This window comes from Musca autumnalis, unplaced genomic scaffold, assembly GCF_047663935.1.
Source record: "Musca autumnalis isolate F117 unplaced genomic scaffold, ASM4766393v1 scaffold_1, whole genome shotgun sequence".
NCBI lineage: Eukaryota > Metazoa > Arthropoda > Insecta > Diptera > Muscidae > Musca > Musca autumnalis.
The window spans coordinates 263,502,525-263,520,810 of NW_027411644.1; the positions used below are offsets into that span (position 1 = coordinate 263,502,525).

The window sequence follows — 18,286 nt, forward strand, 5'->3', positions numbered from 1 at the left end:
ACAAATAAAATAATTCGAATTACAAATGGAACAATTCGAATTACAAATGGAATTATCGAACTACAAATAGAATTCTCAAAGTACTATTAAAATAATTCAAATTACATCTGAAACAGGTGTAGAAGGCCTAAATGTATCTTATGTTTCAACTAGGAAACTTGATTGAGATAATAAAGAATTGCTCCTATCTTCTTAATCAAATCACCCTAGTCTGAAGAATGTCCACTTGAGAATTCACCTTTTTCAGATGTAATTCGAATTATTCAATTTGTAATTCGAACTATTCCATTTTTAAATCGAATTATTCTATTTGTAATTCGAATTATTCTATTTGTAATTCGAATTATTATATTTGTTATTTGAACTATTCCATTTTTAAATCAAATTATTCTATTTGTAATTCGATATATTCTATTTGTAATTCGAATTATTTCATTTGAAATTCGAATTATTTCATTTTTAATTCGAATTATTTTATTTGAAATTACAAATGAAATCATTCGAATTACAAATGAAATCCTTCGAATTACAAATGAAATATTTGAATTACAAATGGAATAAATCGAATTACAAATGAAATCCTTCGAATTAAAAATGGAATAATTTGAATTACAAATGGAATATTTCGAATTACAAATATAATAATTCGAATTACAAATGGAACAATTCGAATTACAAATGGAATTATCGAACTACAAATAGAATTCTCAAAATACTATTAATAAATCCGAATTACATCTGAAAGAGTTGAAGTAAGGCCTAAATTAATCTTATGTTTCAACTTGGAAACTTAATTGAGATAATGAAGATTTGTTCCTATCTTCTTAAACAACTGACCCTAGTGACTAGGGCCTAGTCTGAAGAATGTCCACTTGAAGTTACTTCTACTCAATTATCTCAAACAGCACAGTTTTAGATTTTATTTGCAAAATTTTAATTCTTTAATTAGTTCTGTAATTATATACAACCTCCAAATGGCAAACTAATTATCGGCTTTTTCAAAAACATATACCTTAAAACTGGACCTTGAATACCTAAACCCACCACTTGTTAAAGTTCAATTTCCTCCGTCCTTTTTTTTCAACGAAATTGTCTGTACGTGCTTCTTCTTTGTTTTTGTTGTTACTATATACTAATTATAATTAAAATTTCAAATAACATTTTAGCTTCTTTAAATGTTTTTTTTTTTCTTTACAATAGAAAGAAGCTATAAACTAATTATATTAATTACCAATTGTTTAGGTAAAGATGTACGAAATTCACAAACTAAAGAAGTAGTAAACGAAACATTTTCTTTATAATGGTTTGCCTTAATTTATATTAATTATTATTATTATTATTATATTAATGAAAAAGAAAGGGATATAAGTAATTATTATATAATATTATATTATATAAAATATTAGTTGGATTTTTTATGTTTATTGAAAAACACAGCATAATGTTGTTTTTATTTATTATTTTTAATAAAAAAAATATTAATAAATTTTCAAATAACGTTACTTCGAAAATGGTGATGTTTGTTATGTTACTCCACGAAAAATAAAATAATTATTATTTTTGTTTTGGTGTTTTTAGAAATGAAGGAAAAAAATAAAGAAATGGAAGAAAAATAATAACAAAATTCAACAAAAAAATAATAGACTTGGGTTGTAAAATTGTTTATTAGGGTTTTTTATTTTCTTCTATATTACATTATATACTAACACAGTATATAAAAAGGATTTATACATCTTGTTATGTGTGGGCTTGAAAAGAAATACTTTTGCTAAAAGAATAAAACTAAAAATTTATATATTAATGTATACCGCGAAAAAAAAATTAAAATAAAAAATAACAAAACAAAAAAAATCAAAAGAAAATTCTCGTAATTCTTTCTTCTTCAGTTTAAATTTAAAATTACATATTTTTGTTTTTTAATCGTTTTACTTTTCACTAAAAAAAAAAACTTTTTTGTTTTTTTGCTTTTGCGTTTTGTTAAGGGAAGTTTATGATTAAGTTAGGTTCGTTTTGTTTTTTCTTTGTTTGTTAATAAAAAAAATTTCACTAAATTATTTGAATTTATGCAAAAGTTGTTTTTGCAAAATTTACATAAATAGGAATTCATCGGAAAACAATTGCATGCAAGCAGCGGCTCCCAAACCGCTGGTATTATTTTCATTCATATTCAAATTGGTAGCTGGGTTGGCTGTACCAAGCATGGCCTTGCTGGCATTGGGTTGCATCAAAGTAGCAGCGGTGGTGGCGTTGCTATTAGAACGCCAAATATCACCACAATCATTGTTTGATGAGGATGTATTCGAGCTAATATCTGAAATATTATCAGTTGTTGAGGTGGTGTTGGTGGAGTGGAGTTGTCCAGTTGCAGTGGCATTAAGGTTACTCCACAATTCGGGGAATAAATCATGATGATTAAATGTGGCGGTTGCCGATCCATTGGTGGTGTTCTGCTGGGGTATTTCCCAAATGTTGTTCATTTTGGAAAAACTCATCTCGTTTGTGTCATACAGCAAGTGGGCTTGTTGTTGTTGTGGTTGCTGTTGTTGGTTTGTCATCGACCAGGAGGTGGGTGAAGTATTGGTGGTGGACAATTTTGAAGAACCTGTGTAATAAGTATCCCTGAGTTGGTTGCCACAACCTGAGCTGCTGGTCGATGGTGAGGTCTGTTGAGACCACAAAGACTCCTTGCTGTTGCTGCGATAATTCGGTGCAGAATTCAAGAGGGTGGGACTCAACGATGGCTGAGATCCAGAACCCGATGAACAACCACTGGAGCTTGACTCCGAACCCCATAATGAGGAAATCATGGCTTCGCTGCAGTGGTTGGTGTTTGCCATCGAATCCAGGGGGAAATTATTGGATGATGATTGATATAGATTTTGTTGGTGTAATTGCTGCAACTGTTGCTGTTGTTGTTGTTGTTGCTGCTGGGAGGACCATATTTTACTATTCATGTTCAATGTGGTTGTTACATGATTATTGGCATTGTTACTAAGTAATAAATTATTAATACTGTTATCATTATTTTGTTGTTGTTGCTGTTGTGGTTGTTGCATTAAACCTAACTGAGGGCCTACTAACTGCTGTTGTTGTGCCATAATGGCAACATTATGATTTTTCATTGCATTAAATTCATTTAAATTAAAATTAGTTGTTGTTGTTGCCTGTGATGCCGTACTTAATTTACTAATATTACATTGTTCATTTAGTTTTAATGCTAAATTATTAACAATTGTTGAATTAGTGTTGGATGAAAGGGAGGGCGAAGTAGTAGCCGTCACAGACGACGTTCCAGCTCCGGCAGCTGCTGCTGTTGCTCCACTTGTATTGTTATTACTGTACGACGACAAGGAGGACGAACGCATACCATGGCCTGCAGTTGGTCTTACCTGTTGTCCTGGCTGCTGCTGTTGTGATTTGTGATATTGTTGAGCATGAGGATGAGACCCAATTAATTCAGCATTAATTTCTTGTTGCAATGGTGCCGAATAATCAATATTGGGATTGTATAAGACCACCTTTTTGTTGTTGCTGTTGCTGTTGGTGGTGGTCTTTTGTTTAGAGAGGCTCGTTGAAGTTGCCCCAGCCGTTGTTGATTGTCCGGCGGCTGTGTTTGATGGCAACTCCAACGAGGCCTCATGTTATGCGATCGCAGATAGACGCCCAGTCAGGCATTTGGTGTAACAGTAAGTCAATGGCTTAACAAAGTGGGTATCCTGAGTGGCACAGTAGGGGCATGTAACGCAATGCGAATAGTCACTATAGAAATTGAGACGTTGTTGTGGATGTAACAACAATTTGAAGCAATTATTGCACTGAAATGAAAAAAAAAAAAAAACAGAAGAAAACAAAGGGGGATATTAGATAACTTTAATAACTTTAATGATTTTAGGGCTGTTGTGTCATTAATTTTCTAAAGGTAAGGTGTGCTTACTGAGAGCAACAGAACGTAAATAATGCATTGAAATTTATGCTCACTTGCTGTCAGTAAGCGCACACTGGCTGTCGTTGGAGCAAATATTTGCCTAATGTGACCTTACCTTTAGATTTTTAAATTAGCTTATTTTATATCTCCAGTCGAACTTCTCTATAACGAACTTCCCCGTAACGAATACTTCTCTATAACGATGTTGTTTTTAAGACACTAGTGGACATTCTCACACAAACTAGTCTCTCTATAACGAATTTTCTCTATAAAGCTAGGGTCACACTAGGCAAATATTTGCTCCATCGACAGGGGGAGTGTGTTTACTGAGAGCAAGTGAGCATAAATTCCAATGCATTATTAACGCTCATTTGCTCTCAGTAAGCGCACACTGCCGGTCGCTAGAGCAAATATAATGTGACCCTAGCTTAATTCGTCGGTACCCAAGTGCTACGTTATAGAGAAGTCCAACTGTATTTACATTTTTGGACCATGGGTTGTATATGTTACACATCTTTTGAGTTTTGAAATAAACATTTTTCTTGAAATATTAATTTTTATTTTTTTCCTTACCTTAAGACGTTCTGCACAACATGGCATAGCAGCAAATATATCATAAGCATACATGGTGCCCAAGACTAGATTAGAACCGTCCCATTTCTCACCACAGAATCTAAAAATAAAGCAACAAACATGAAATATTTAATATTTGGTCAATACATAGTTGTAGTATTACTTAAATATTTTCTGTAACATTTTTGAAAACTAAAATATTACTATGAAAAGTAAGTCCACATTTACATTAGGCGATACCTTAGGCGATTTTCCTTGCGGCAATTGTCAGTTTGTATGTGAGAGAGGGTATTGAGAGGCAAAGGGTTACCATATTTCTCACCCCTCTCTCCATCAAATTGACAATTGCCGCAGGGAAAATTGCCTAATGTAAATATGGACTAAATTAAGTTGAAATATTTTAATTTTCAGAAATTAAAAAGAATTTGAATAAACAATCCTTTTAACATTAGGTCTGTACGATAACTTTCCCAGCAAAAACTACTTCAGCAAGTTCCAGCAACTTCTCTCAGTGAATTTTACTCTATCAAGCAAGAAAAATTGCAGAATGTTATCGAACTACATTTCGTAAGAACTTGCAAGAAAGTCAGTTGTTTCCCAAAATATATGAAAATTGTTTTTCTTTTCTTTTGATATTTTAAACCAAATGGAACAAAAACATAAATTTAAAAATTGCATTTTAATTATTCGCAACGCTTTAGAATCTAAAAAATGTGAAATTGTGAAATTTTCTTCGTCAAAATGTTAGCATTTCAAGTTGTTTACATTGAACAGCTGATTAAAAGTCAGCTGACCAAACTTCAAATGTTTACGGCACAAAATTTCCCAGCAAAAATTTGCAAGTTCTCAGTCACAGAGCTGTCAAAAAATCTCTCTCAACTCGCTTTCTTTTACTGGACAATTTTGTGATCGAACAGCATTCAATAAAAATTTGTAAACATTTTTGGGTTATCGTACAGACCTAATAAATATTAAAAAAAATATTTAGTGTTAAATTTTATTTAAAAAATCTCTCTCAACTCGTTCCCTTTTACTGGACAATTTTATTATCAAACAGCATTCAGTAAACATTTGTACAAGTTGTTGGGTTATCGTACAGACCTATTAAATATTAAAAAAATATTTAGAGTAAAATTTTATAATTTTAATTAATTTTAATTTATTTGCTCTCAAAAAAAAATAAATAAAGTAAAATAATAATTATAAATTAAATAAATATAAAATTTAAAAATTGTTAATAATAATTATTCGCAGGTCAATTAAATTGTTTTATTTGTAATTTCTAAAAAATAAAATATTTCCATTGAATTTTTATTTATTTTTACTCAATTAAAAAAAAAAATAAAATTTAACTCTAAATATTTTCTTAATATTTAATGTTCGTTATTTTGTTATTGTTTTAAGATAGTAACATGTTTTATATATAACATGGGAAAATAACCAAACATACAAATTTTTACGGGACAAATTTTTCCAGCAAAATTTGCAAGTTCTCAGTCACAGAGCTGTCAAAAAATCCATCTGAACTCGCTCTCTTTTACTGGACAATTAATTTTGTTATCGAATAGCGTTCAGTAAAAATTTTGTAAAAATTTTTGGGTTATCGCACAGACCTATTAAATATTAAAAAAATATTTAGAGTCAAATTTTATAATTTTTTTTATAAATGAGAGAAAATTAATTAATTTTCATTTATTTTCTAACCAAAAAATAAAATAAAAAATAATAATTAAAAAAATAAATTATTAAATAAATAAATACATTTTCATTTATTTTCTAAAAAAAAAAATAAAATGCAAAAATAATAATAAATAAATCAATAAATAAATAAAAAATAAAATAATAATAAAATAAATAAATAAATTAAGAAATAAATAAAGAAATAAATAAATAAATACATAAATAAATAAATAAATAAATAAATAAATAAATAAATAAATAAATAAATAAATATATAAATAAATAAATAAATAAATAAATAAATAATAAATAAATAAATAAATAAAAAATTAATAAATGAATAAATAAATATATAAATACATAAATAAATAAATTAATTAATAAATAAATAAATAAATAAATAAATAAATAAATAAATAATTAAATAAATACATAAATTAATACATAAATAAATAAATAAATAAACAAATAAATAAACAAATACATAAATAAATAAATAGATAGATAAATAAATAAATATAAAATTTAACTCTAAATATTTGGTTAATAATAAATATTCGCAGGACAATTAAATTGTTTTATTTTTAATTTCTGAAAAATAAAATATTTCAATTTAATTTTTAATTATTTTCCCTCAATTAAAAAAGTTATACAATTTAACTCTAAATATTTTCTTAATATTTAATGTTCGCAGGGGAATCAGTACGTCATATTCAAATAATTGATCAGAACTTAGAACCTATTTTTTAAAGGAATTAATATGTTTTATATATAAACATGTAGTAGTTCAATTTGCAATTTAATTCTAATCGACCCTAGGGCTTAAAACTGCATTTTATGAAAGAGGTAAATAAAAAAATAAATTAAATATTTCAATTTAATTTAATAAATTTTTACTTAATTTGCATTAATTTCTCTCAATTAAAAAAATGATAATTAACTCTAAATATTTTTTAATATTCAATAATAATATTATTAACAAATAATATTAATATTTAAATTTAATTATTTTCGTTTTAATTTCTGAAAACTAAAATATATAAATTTTTAAATAATTTCCTTTAATTAAATATTTGTAATATTTGTATGTTCTGTTTCTGTTTATTTCCAGAAGAACTTTAAACAAGCTCTCTAAAACTGTGAAAAACTTACCTGCAGCTAATGTTACGATGAGTAGAAGTACCATCCAGACAGCGCATACAAACGCAAGTCAAATAAACAGAGCGTCCTTCATATTTTACCTGCAAGGAAAACGAAAAAAAAAAGGAATAAAACAATCAGAAATCTTGTGTAAATAACAAACAAACAAAGGAAGCATAACTGACATTTTACTTCCTTTGAGGGTGTAAAAAACTAATGTAACAACCCTTCAAACACAAACGGAAGTGGAAGTCAAACTTTAGGCTTGGACAAAGAATTTTGGTTTGTTTTTTTGCGAGTTAAAAATAACAAACAACTGCCGAAAGTCAAGTGCAACTGTGTAAGAGATAAATGGCCATGTATAGAAGAATAATATGGCCAAAAGGCGACAAAACAAATAAACCAGACGAAAAAAAAAAAATTAATAAAACAACAGTAGACACAATATGACATGGAAAATGGAGAACAGGAACAGCAAAAAATGCAATTTTCAGGAACCATGATGGTGATGATGGAAAGCAAATGCAAAACAAGTACCAAGAAAAAACTCTGCAGAGAACAATGAATACATTTGGGTCGTAAATTAAAACAGAAAAAACAAACAGCCCAAACATACAAAATATTTCAGTGGGTGACAGACAGCCAGCCAGTCAAGCCTGCTGCTGATGAACACCACCGCCGATCGAACATAACGGCACAAGGATAGCTGAAGAGAAATTAAGCCAGCCAAACTGACATGACACAGGGCCCAAGACACAAGAAACATTATCAGACATTGTTTGTTTGTTGGTAACATAATAAACGCCTCCTAAACTGACAGCCACGAGACAAACAATGAAAAATTATAACCATAAGGGAAAGACAAATTTACAAGTAAACAAAAAAAAAAAAAAAAATGCTGTATTAAACTTTCCATGCACGTATGTATATTCGATTGGGCTAGGTTAAGAAAAAGCAACAACTATAGATTTCCGTAAACCCACTACACATCCCACATACAGTTAATATTTTTCTTTTTCTAAACTGTCACACAATAACAAAAATAAATAAATAAAAATTAATGCATCATGTTTGTTTCTGTTTGCTGGGGAAGGGGAAGATATATTAATTTGATATAAATGCATTTAGTTGCAAATGTAAAATAGAATGACTGACACATAACTTGTGCTCAGCGCATATGACATATGATTGGATGGAAAGTTGCAAAACTTTCCAAATGGTAGGTAAATCTTTCATAAAACGCCTACGCACACACTGCAGGCTTTGAGCTCAGTAAATGCAAATAACCCAGTAAACATTGTTAACAAAAATACAGGAAATTAAGAGAGGGAAACAAGAATACAGCGTTAGTATGATAAAAAATCAAACGAAGAAAAAACGAAGGCAAAACAAATTAGTTTTTTTCATTGACCGGCATGTTTCTGTGGAGCAATACAGGTTTTTCAAATTTAACATTAAATGCTTACAATTTTGCAACTAATTGCGCTATTGACATGAACGAGGTGGCATATGAAAGCAGAGAACATCTACTTTAAATGAAAATTAATAGCATACACATAGGCTGAAAAGTTCCGGACTTATTTAAGAAACAACGTTAAAATGTGTTAGACCGGAACTTTTCAGCCCAAGTCACATTTGAGTAATTCATTCGAAAGACAAGTTCCTTAGCTCTCATATGACACCTTTTTTACACAAATAGGACGAGTGGTTGCGAAATTATACGTATTTAAAGTTAATCATGAAAAACTGATTTGCCTTCAGCGAAACATGTCTGTCAATAGATGGCGCTTTCTTGAGGCAATTTTTTTTCTCTACATTGAATTTAAATGCATATAATTTGTGAACCAAATAGAATGACTGACACATAACTTGTGCTCAGCGCATATGACATATGATTGGATGGAAAGTTGCAAAACTTTCCAAATGGTAGGTAAATCTTTCATAAAACGCCTACGCACACACTGCAGGCTTTGAGCTCAGTAAATGCAAATAACCCAGTAAACATTGTTAACAAAAATACAGGAAATTAAGAGAGGGAAACAAGAATACAGCGTTAGTATGATAAAAAATCAAACGAAGAAAAAACGAAGGCAAAACAAATTAGTTTTTTTCATGGTTACCTTCACGTGAGGTATATCTTTGTTAATATCGGGACTTTTCAGCCCAAGTCCCATATGAGTAATTCATTCGAAAGACATGTTCCTTACCTTTCATATGACACCTTTTTTACACAAATAGCACGAGTGGTTGCGAAATTATATGCATTTGAAGTTAATCATGAAAAACTGATTTGCCTTCAGCAAAACATGTCTGTCAATAGATGGCGCTTTCTTGAGGCCAATTTTTTCCCTAGATTGAATTTAAATGCATATAATTTGGTAACCAAGGATGCTATGCCGACAAAAAAGGTGTCATATGAAAGCTTAGACCTTCCTCCGTTAAATAAATTAGACGTTTTCTCCATGGGCTGAAAAGTTCGAGACTTTATAAATGAAAACAACTTTGTTTGCGTTTTTAAGACCAGGACTTTTCAGTCCACGTGGAATTTGGGTATTTTGATGGAAAGTACAATCTCATAGCTTTCATATGCCATAAAATTCACATTAGTTTCAATATTCATTACAAAGTTATAAGAATTCGAAGTCAATCGTGGGCAAATAATTGGTCTCAACAAAGCGCCATCTATTGGCCGACATGTTTCTGTGGAGCCATACACTTTTTTCATGCTTAACTTTAAATGCTTACAGTATTGTAACTAATTGTGTTATTGACACGAACAAGGTGGCATATGAAAGCTGCAAACATCTACTTTATACGTAAATTAATAGCATACACATAGGCTGACAAATTCCGGACTTATTTATGAATCAATGTTTATCACTGTTAAGACCGGGACTTTTCAGCCCATGTCCAATTTGAGAAATTCATTTGAAAGACAAGTTCCTTACCTTTCATATGACACCTTTTTTACACAAATAGGACGAGTAGTTGCGGAATTATACGCATTTAAAGTTAATCGTGAAAAACTGATTTGCCTTCAGCGAAACATGTCTGTCAATAGATGGCGCTTTCTTGATGCCAATTTTTTCCTCTACTTTGGATTTAAATGCATATAATTTTCGAACCAAAGATGCTACGTCGACAAAAATGGTATCATATAAAAGCTTAGACCTCCCTCCTTTAAATAAATTAGTCGTTTTCTCCATGGGCTAAAAAGTTCCAGGCTTAATAAATGAAAACAACATTGTTTGCTTTTTTGAGACCAGATCTTTTCAGCCCACGTGGGATTTGGGTTTCGTGATAGAAATTACACTCTCATAGCTTTCATATGCCACAAAATTCATTTTAATATCATGATGCATTACAAAGTTATAAGCATTCGAAGTCAATCATGGCCCAAATAATTGGTCTCAAGAAAGCGCCATCTATTGACCGGCATGTTTCTGTGGAGCAATACAGGTTTTTCAAATTTAACATTAAATGCTTACAATTTTGCAACTAATTGCGCTATTGACATGAACGAGGTGGCATATGAAAGCAGAGAACATCTACTTTAAATGAAAATTAATAGCATACACATAGGCTGAAAAGTTCCGGACTTATTTAAGAAACAACGTTAAAATGTGTTAGACCGGAACTTTTCAGCCCAAGTCACATTTGAGTAATTCATTCGAAAGACAAGTTCCTTAGCTCTCATATGACACCTTTTTTACACAAATAGGACGAGTGGTTGCGAAATTATACGTATTTAAAGTTAATCATGAAAAACTGATTTGCCTTCAGCGAAACATGTCTGTCAATAGATGGCGCTTTCTTGAGGCAAATTTTTTTCTCTACATTGAATTTAAATGCATATAATTTGTGAACCAACGATGCTACGTCGACAAAAATGGTATCACATGAAAGCTTAGACCTTCCTCCTTATATAGTTTAGTCGTTTTCTCAATGGGCTGAAAAGTTCCAGGCTTTATAACAGAAAACAACGTTCTTTGCGTTTTTGAGACCAGGACTTTTCAGCCAAAGTGTGTTTTGGGTATTGCGATGGAAAGTACAATCTCATAGCTTTCATATGCCACCAAATTCATATTAATATCATGATTCCTTACAAAGTTATCAGCAGTCAAAGTCAATCATGACAAAAAATTGGCCTCAAGAAAGCGCCATCTATTGACCGACATGTTTGTGTGGAGCTATACAGGTTTTTCATGTTTAATTTTAAATGCTTACAGTATTGCAACTAATTGTGCTATTAACACGAACAAGGTGACATATGAAAGCTGAGAACATCTACTTTAAATGAAAATTAGCAACATACCCATAGGATGAAAAGTTTCGGACTTATTTAAAGAACAATGTTTATATTTGTAAGACAGGGACTTTTGTGCCCAAGTCCCATTTGAGTAATTCATTCAAAAGACCAAATCCTTACCTTTCATATGACACCTTTTTTATACCAATAGCAAGAGGGGTTGCCGAATTATACGTATTTAAAGTTAATCATGAAAAACTGATTTGCCTTCAGCGAAACATGTCTGTCAATAGATGGCGCTTTCATGGGGGCCAATTTGCATATAATTTAGTAACCAAAGGTGCTATGCTAATGGTATCATATGAATGCTAGACCTTCCTCCCATATATAATTTAGTCGTTTTCTCCATGGGCTGAAAAGTTCCAGGCATTATAAATAAAAACAACATTGTTTGCTTTTTTTTTAGAAAGAACATTTCAGACAACGTGTGATATAGGTATTGTGATGTAAAGTACACTCTCATAGCTTTCATATGCCACCAAATTCATGTTAATATCATTGTGCCTTACAAAGTTATAAGCCGTCAAAGTCTATCATGATCAAAAAATGTGCCTCAAGAAAGCGCCATCTACTGGCCGACATGTTTCAGTGGAGCCATACAGTTTTTTGCTTAACTTAACTTTTAATGAACAAACTTAAACGACCAAATTCAGTCTCTCTATTAATAAACAACCTTAAAAAATCCATTTGAAAGAGGAAAAGTTGTATGATAGCGAAGCCGCTCCACAGCCGATATGTCTGATGAGCATCTACCAAAGGCGAAACATGTCACATAGTGGTGGTTGCGCGGGTTCGAATCTTCGGCTTTCCTTTTTCACTTGCAAAAATCATCGGTCATTAAGCTCGACTCCAACGATAAATTATAGACAAAATAGACAACATTTTTAAACTTAATCGATCTAATTAAGTCACTCTTTTCAGTGAATCGTTCAACTGAACTAGTTCGTTCGTGGCTATACAACTTCAATCACTTTCAAATATAGATGGCGTTAGTTATAATATAAATTACAAATCAAAATCCTAACAAAATACTTTCCTCCTGAGCTTTGAGAATTCAATTTATAGCTGATTGTTTAACCCGCTAAACTTTTCACTGGGTTTTCGGCTACATAATCCCATCCATTAATGCCAGACACTATGCACATCATAAAATACATCAGTCGTAAGTGTAATCAAGTAAAATTTTCATTGGAAAATTTTACCGCCATCAAACACACAAACTGAATTTTAGTGTTTAAACATTATAAGTAGTTTGCCTGTTTACTTGAATGAAACCCTAAATGCACCACAGATAGGCGACATGAGGTGAACTTTTGGGAGGAGGACAGAGAGAAGATAGAAACGGTGGGTCTGTAAGTGTCAGTGTATATTAAGGAATGTGTCTGTACCAAAGTGTAGACATAATCATTTATAAAGTAACAAAATAAAGAACGTGGTTGTAAAGGAAGGGAAGATATAAGGAAAGGCGCTTACACAGTTGGATGGTAGGTTTGTTGATGAATGAGTAGATGGATGAATGGAAGGACGGACGGACTCTTTCTTAACTTTCTTGCAATTGCATTAGGAGTTAAACTTTTGGCAAACTTTAGCCTAACCCACACACAAAATAGTTTTATTTCTGAACATATGCAGTTCATGTACACCACCACCACCATACCACAACCCGTCATTATTCAAAGGTTGCAATGTCAAGCCAAACTGAAACTGTATGAAGGATGAAAAAGTTGTACATTAATGCTAACTTAGTTAGGAAAGCAGTTAAAAGTGTTTATGGTCTGCAAAAGAACATCGGTGTAAGTATAATTGCAGAGAAGTGCAGTGCAAAGGTAGAAAGTTGGAAATGCATCATGCCAAGATGAAACGACACAGAGGAGGGAAGTTTAAGATGAGGTTTTATCGCATTTAACATAGTTGATACCGATGCCAGACGCCAAGAACCCACAACATAGTGAGTGGGTAATGGACCCATGCTGTAAGATGAATGCAAGACTAAATGCAACATTAAAGTCGATTATTAGAGTTGGGTTTTTGGCATAATTATGGTTGCTTAAATGTTGCATAAATTGCACTGACAATGACTGCATTTCATTGCGTTGCAAGATCCATTGCCAAAGTACATAGTCGTCACCGACCGACATCATCATCATCATCGTCATCCATATTGCCAGCCGCCAAATGTGTATGTCATGTTGCCTCTTTCCTTTGCTTTTGGTAATGAAATGTGCCACAGGAAAATGTTATAAGCTCTAAACAAGATTTACGACTGAAACAAAGGTGTGTGCATGTCTGCCGACGTGTGTCTTTTGTGGTTCTAAATTGCCAAACTCTTACCGCCCCTCCCGACTCTTAAGAGTACAATATCCTCGATGTTGCATTTTACTGTATACTTGGTTTCCGTTATTTCCACTTGACAATAAAAGGGATAATATCCTAACGACAATGTGGGAAATGTATTTTTATTTTTTGAGGTATTATTAACAACAAATGGCATACACTTTTACTGTAAATTATGTGACAGGGCTTTCAAAGGAATTATAGTAGTAGAGGTACTACTAAGATGCAATTACTAAGAAATAATTTGTGTTTGAAGTATTAGAAAACAATTTTGGGATTTTTGTGTAAAAGAGGAAAATAGAATGATGGGTTAAAGTGGGTGCTGTAAACTCTTTATTGTCTCAATTAGTTTTTGCGTTGCCGATACTTTTTTATTGGTGTTAATAAGCAGCCTAAAGGTTGGGGAATTTAAAACAATGTCCTATAATAGTTTAATCTTGCCTTAAGAACATGATAACTACATTATCGTATCTACTTTAATATTTTCAAGAACCTCGCTTAATTTTAAATGTTTTAAATAAAATATGTTGTAATTTTCAGGGAGCCTTAAAGTATGCTCATGAATTTAAAAATTATTCATATTATTTGAGTTATAGATGGCGCTTTTACAGCACTCTAGCAATGAACCTTTTAAAATGCCTTTACGCCTTTCATTACTGAGTTCCAGTCGGATGCAAGACAACCTCTAACTTTTCTAACATGAATCAAGCCGCCAGTGTAACGACTTGCAGTTCAGTCTTTCTACATAGGGTATCGTACTATCTTCGAAACTCCATTTTGACTCTAGCATTGTGTTAGAAACATTGTGTTGATATCAGAGAAGTCGTACCTTGCCTCTTCGTGTTTGTTCGTGAGAAATACTTATTCATTTTCATAGTTCATAGCTGAGTATTCAAATAAGTCTCCACATAAATCTGTTAGGTTAGATTGAACAAGTAAAAAGTATCAATCGGCTTTGCCGACAGAGATATACCCTCAGCCTGTGTGGATGGAAATACTTTTTTCCCAAAAAAAGCCAATTTATTTTGGGGGGTTTTCAAAATTTTGGGCGTATGAACCGACAAAAATATGGATTGGATTAAAGCTCAAAAAATTGCGGGGGGTATCGATAGATAGAGCTTTTGTACCATACTAGCCTACGAAAAACATAATATCGCTGTAAACAGGGTCACTAGGAGACCCCCTGTAAAAATATCCTAAGAATTCTCGAACTGACCCTTACCAAACCAAAATATTGAACATTTGTGTGGTTGGTACCCCAAGTATTGGACCGATAAGGCCCAAATTTGAACGTGGACTAGGTTTGGACAAAATATTTCGATATCCAATGTTTGGACCAAATCGGTTGCTCCGTTTATGAGATATTGCGACTATTTTCGAAGTTGTGGGGACGGTACCGGAAGGAGCACCAGCTTCGAATTTCTTCTAAAATTCGAGGAAATATTACGATATCCAAAGTGTGGACGAACGCAGTATTCGGTTCAAGTCACTACATATGGTGCCATAGGGGTTTTTTTACAACTTTCGGTCTATTTTGTCAAGAAGTATGGACTTGCCCCTTAAAAAACGTTTACTGTCGTAATTGAGACAGTGAATGCAAGTTGCCTCAACAAAAATCAAAGTGATTCGAGAGCAGGTCTTAAAGTGAATTTATCCAAAATTTTGTCTGGGAGGTACCCGAAGGAGTGGACAACTATAGTCCATATTCGAACCTGACCTTTACCTTGTAGATATATTAGGATGTGTAAAGTATGGGCCAAATCCGTCACTCCCATCAAGAGTTATCGTGCGCACAATTTTTCCGAACAAATTTGAACTTTTGTGGGGGAGGTGCCTGAAGGAGTGGGCCGATATGTCATATCTTCGAACTTAAACTAAGCCACATTTTGGACCGAATCGGCAGATCCGTTCGAGAGTTATCTTGCGCTCCAACTACTACACACTTTTTGTATCTTTCAGGCTGTTTTTTCAGGAAGTATGGACTTGTCCCTAATGAAACTTATACTGTCGTATGAGGGCCGTGAACACAAGTTGCTACAACAAAAATCAAATCAATTCGAGAACAGGTCCTAAACTGAATTTTTCCAAAATTTTGTGTGGGAGGTACCCGAAGGAGTGGGCCGATTGAGTACATATTGGAACCTCATCTAAGTCTGGTAGAAAATTCACGATGTGCAAAGTATGGACCAAATCGGTTACTTCCTTCAATAGTAATCGTGCGCACAAATTTTCCGAACTTTTGTGGGGGAGGTACCGGAAGGAGTAGACCGATATAACCCATCTTTGAACTTAAACTAAGTTTGGACAAAATAGTACGAAAGCCAAATTTTGGACCGAATCGGTTGATCCGTTTGAGAGTTATCGTGCGCTCCAGCCAGTCAGACAGACAGACGGACGGACATGGCTAAATCGACTCCAGATTGTCTGAAACGGATTTTGTCCAAACATACTTGGGGTCTAAAACCATTATTTCGATGAGGCTCATTTTGCCCGTATGAAAGTGTATATAACCTCGTTAGCATAAATGCTGAGGGTATAAAAAGAGGGGTGATGCAAGATCACCACATGTCCGTGTGGACATACACTTAAGCCATAAGGAGGCCTGTTGTGCGCTCTAATTTGGGGGTCATGTGGGTATTTTTATAGTGTACGAATTAATTAGTTAATTCCTGATTATTGTGTTGACGTTAGTTAATGATCACTGTCCTATTACAATGGTCTCTTAAATTTTTAAACCCGATTGTCCTAATTTGTGAAGGCCTGGCGGTAACTGCAGAGGTAGTGTTCCAACGTTTTGTCATCCTCTCCGCATGCTCTGCATTCACTGTTTTCTGCACAACCTATTTAGCCCCAGGTGTTCTGTAAGGATGCCTGTCAATCTACTGATGTCCTTTTTACTTAGTAAAAGTAGTTCCTTTGTTCTCGCCTGGGATCCCCCATAGGATTTTTGTGGTTTTTTTCCTTTTCTTCGCTACTCCTGAGGGATATATTTTAATTTTTTGTCCATGTCTTTAGCTCTAGTCGCATCGTTTTTGAGGGTTTGGCGTTATTTAGTCTTACTGTAGGTTGCTCCCTGGCTTGTTTTGCTAAGTAGTCGTTATCCCTAACCCTTGATACCCATATAATGTTTACCGCACCATGTTGGGAGTAGTTATTTATATGTTTTATATATTCCAAGACAGTTCTAGATTTCACTGCCTTGGTTGTTATTGCTTTAATGGCTTTGTGAGGCTGATTTTGAAAATTTTTGTTTTAAATTTTGTTTTTTTTTCCAAAACTTAAGAAAATCCTTTTCATTCCTGCAACTTACCTCAATGCAATCTGTTGAATGTTGTTTGGGACTCAAAAAGAATGTACCATCGACCAAAGGATAACGGTCGAATACCAACATTGGTTCTTCACATAAAATGCAAGCAACCCGGCTCTTTTGTGACTGAGCCAATGATGAGAGGATGAAAAGTCTGGTTTCATCATTGCCATGATTACCCTCGTCTTCAATCTGTAATGAAAAAATAGGAAAAAAAGTAGAAAAGACATATTAATAAGAAACATAAATAACAGCAACAAGAGGAAAAAAAAAACAAAATTGAAACCATAAATATGAAACAATATAAGCCGTTTTTGATAAAACAAAAAAACAACAGCAAGGACATTGACCATGAAGAATATGAAAACAAAATGAACGAGAACATGCTTCATATGCACAAAACATCAATATTCCACAAAAAAAAAAAAGAATAAAAAAGGTGTAACAACACCAAAAGGATTACGTTAACTCCAAGGAGGAATCCTTTCAGTTCTTGTTGTGTGTTTTTTGTTTTGTAAAATACTACCAAAAAAACTGCATACTTGTTATGCTTTGGTGGTCTCATATGTGAATCCTGTGATGTTATCCCTTTACTACCACCATTGTCTTAAATTCCAATTTTCTGTGCTGTTGTGCTTCAATAGTCTGGGGCTCAATATATATTTCTTGGCGGCGCCAATAAATGAAGCATAAAATGAAAACGTGCCACTTGCCAACAAAAGCAATATTCTCCTACAGCACAAGGACTATCATTCATGAGAAGTCTGCTGCTGGTATGTAGGGAAAATTCAATGAAATATCAACACATAGCCAAAAATTTCATATATTATGAACTCTTCTATCCTTAGGGGTAGACAGTTCTATTGTTTTTTTGTTATTTTTTCTTATACAAGTTAACATAACATTGCGTATTTGTGTATACGAAATTGAATTCAATTGTCGTAATATATTGGTAGTATTTATAATAACTGAGTCGGATTGATCTTAGATACGTGTATTCTTTTATTAAAACCTTTCG

The 18,286-nt window shown here is 32.8% G+C and overlaps 2 protein-coding genes across 2 annotated transcripts in view; both read right to left on the minus strand.

Moving 5' to 3' along the window:
- Nucleotides 1–1,557: 1,557 nt before the first annotated feature.
- LOC141389496 (uncharacterized) lies at nt 1,558–3,365 on the minus strand. The gene has a single exon (XM_073961084.1). The coding sequence runs from the start codon at nt 3,363–3,365 to the stop codon at nt 2,088–2,090; it is 1,278 nt and encodes a 425-aa protein (XP_073817185.1). The 3' UTR covers nt 1,558–2,087.
- The window catches only part of LOC141389494 (headcase protein-like), a 518,007-nt gene continuing 501,278 nt past the window's right edge, over nt 1,558–18,286 (minus strand). The window contains exons 4-7 of the mRNA XM_073961082.1: nt 17,272–17,460; nt 7,331–7,419; nt 4,499–4,598; nt 1,558–3,815 (exon numbers count right to left, since the gene is read on the minus strand). Coding sequence (XP_073817183.1) covers nt 3,642–3,815; nt 4,499–4,598; nt 7,331–7,419; nt 17,272–17,460 — 552 coding nt within the window. The 3' untranslated portion in view covers nt 1,558–3,641. The remainder of the gene's footprint in view (nt 3,816–4,498; nt 4,599–7,330; nt 7,420–17,271; nt 17,461–18,286) is intronic.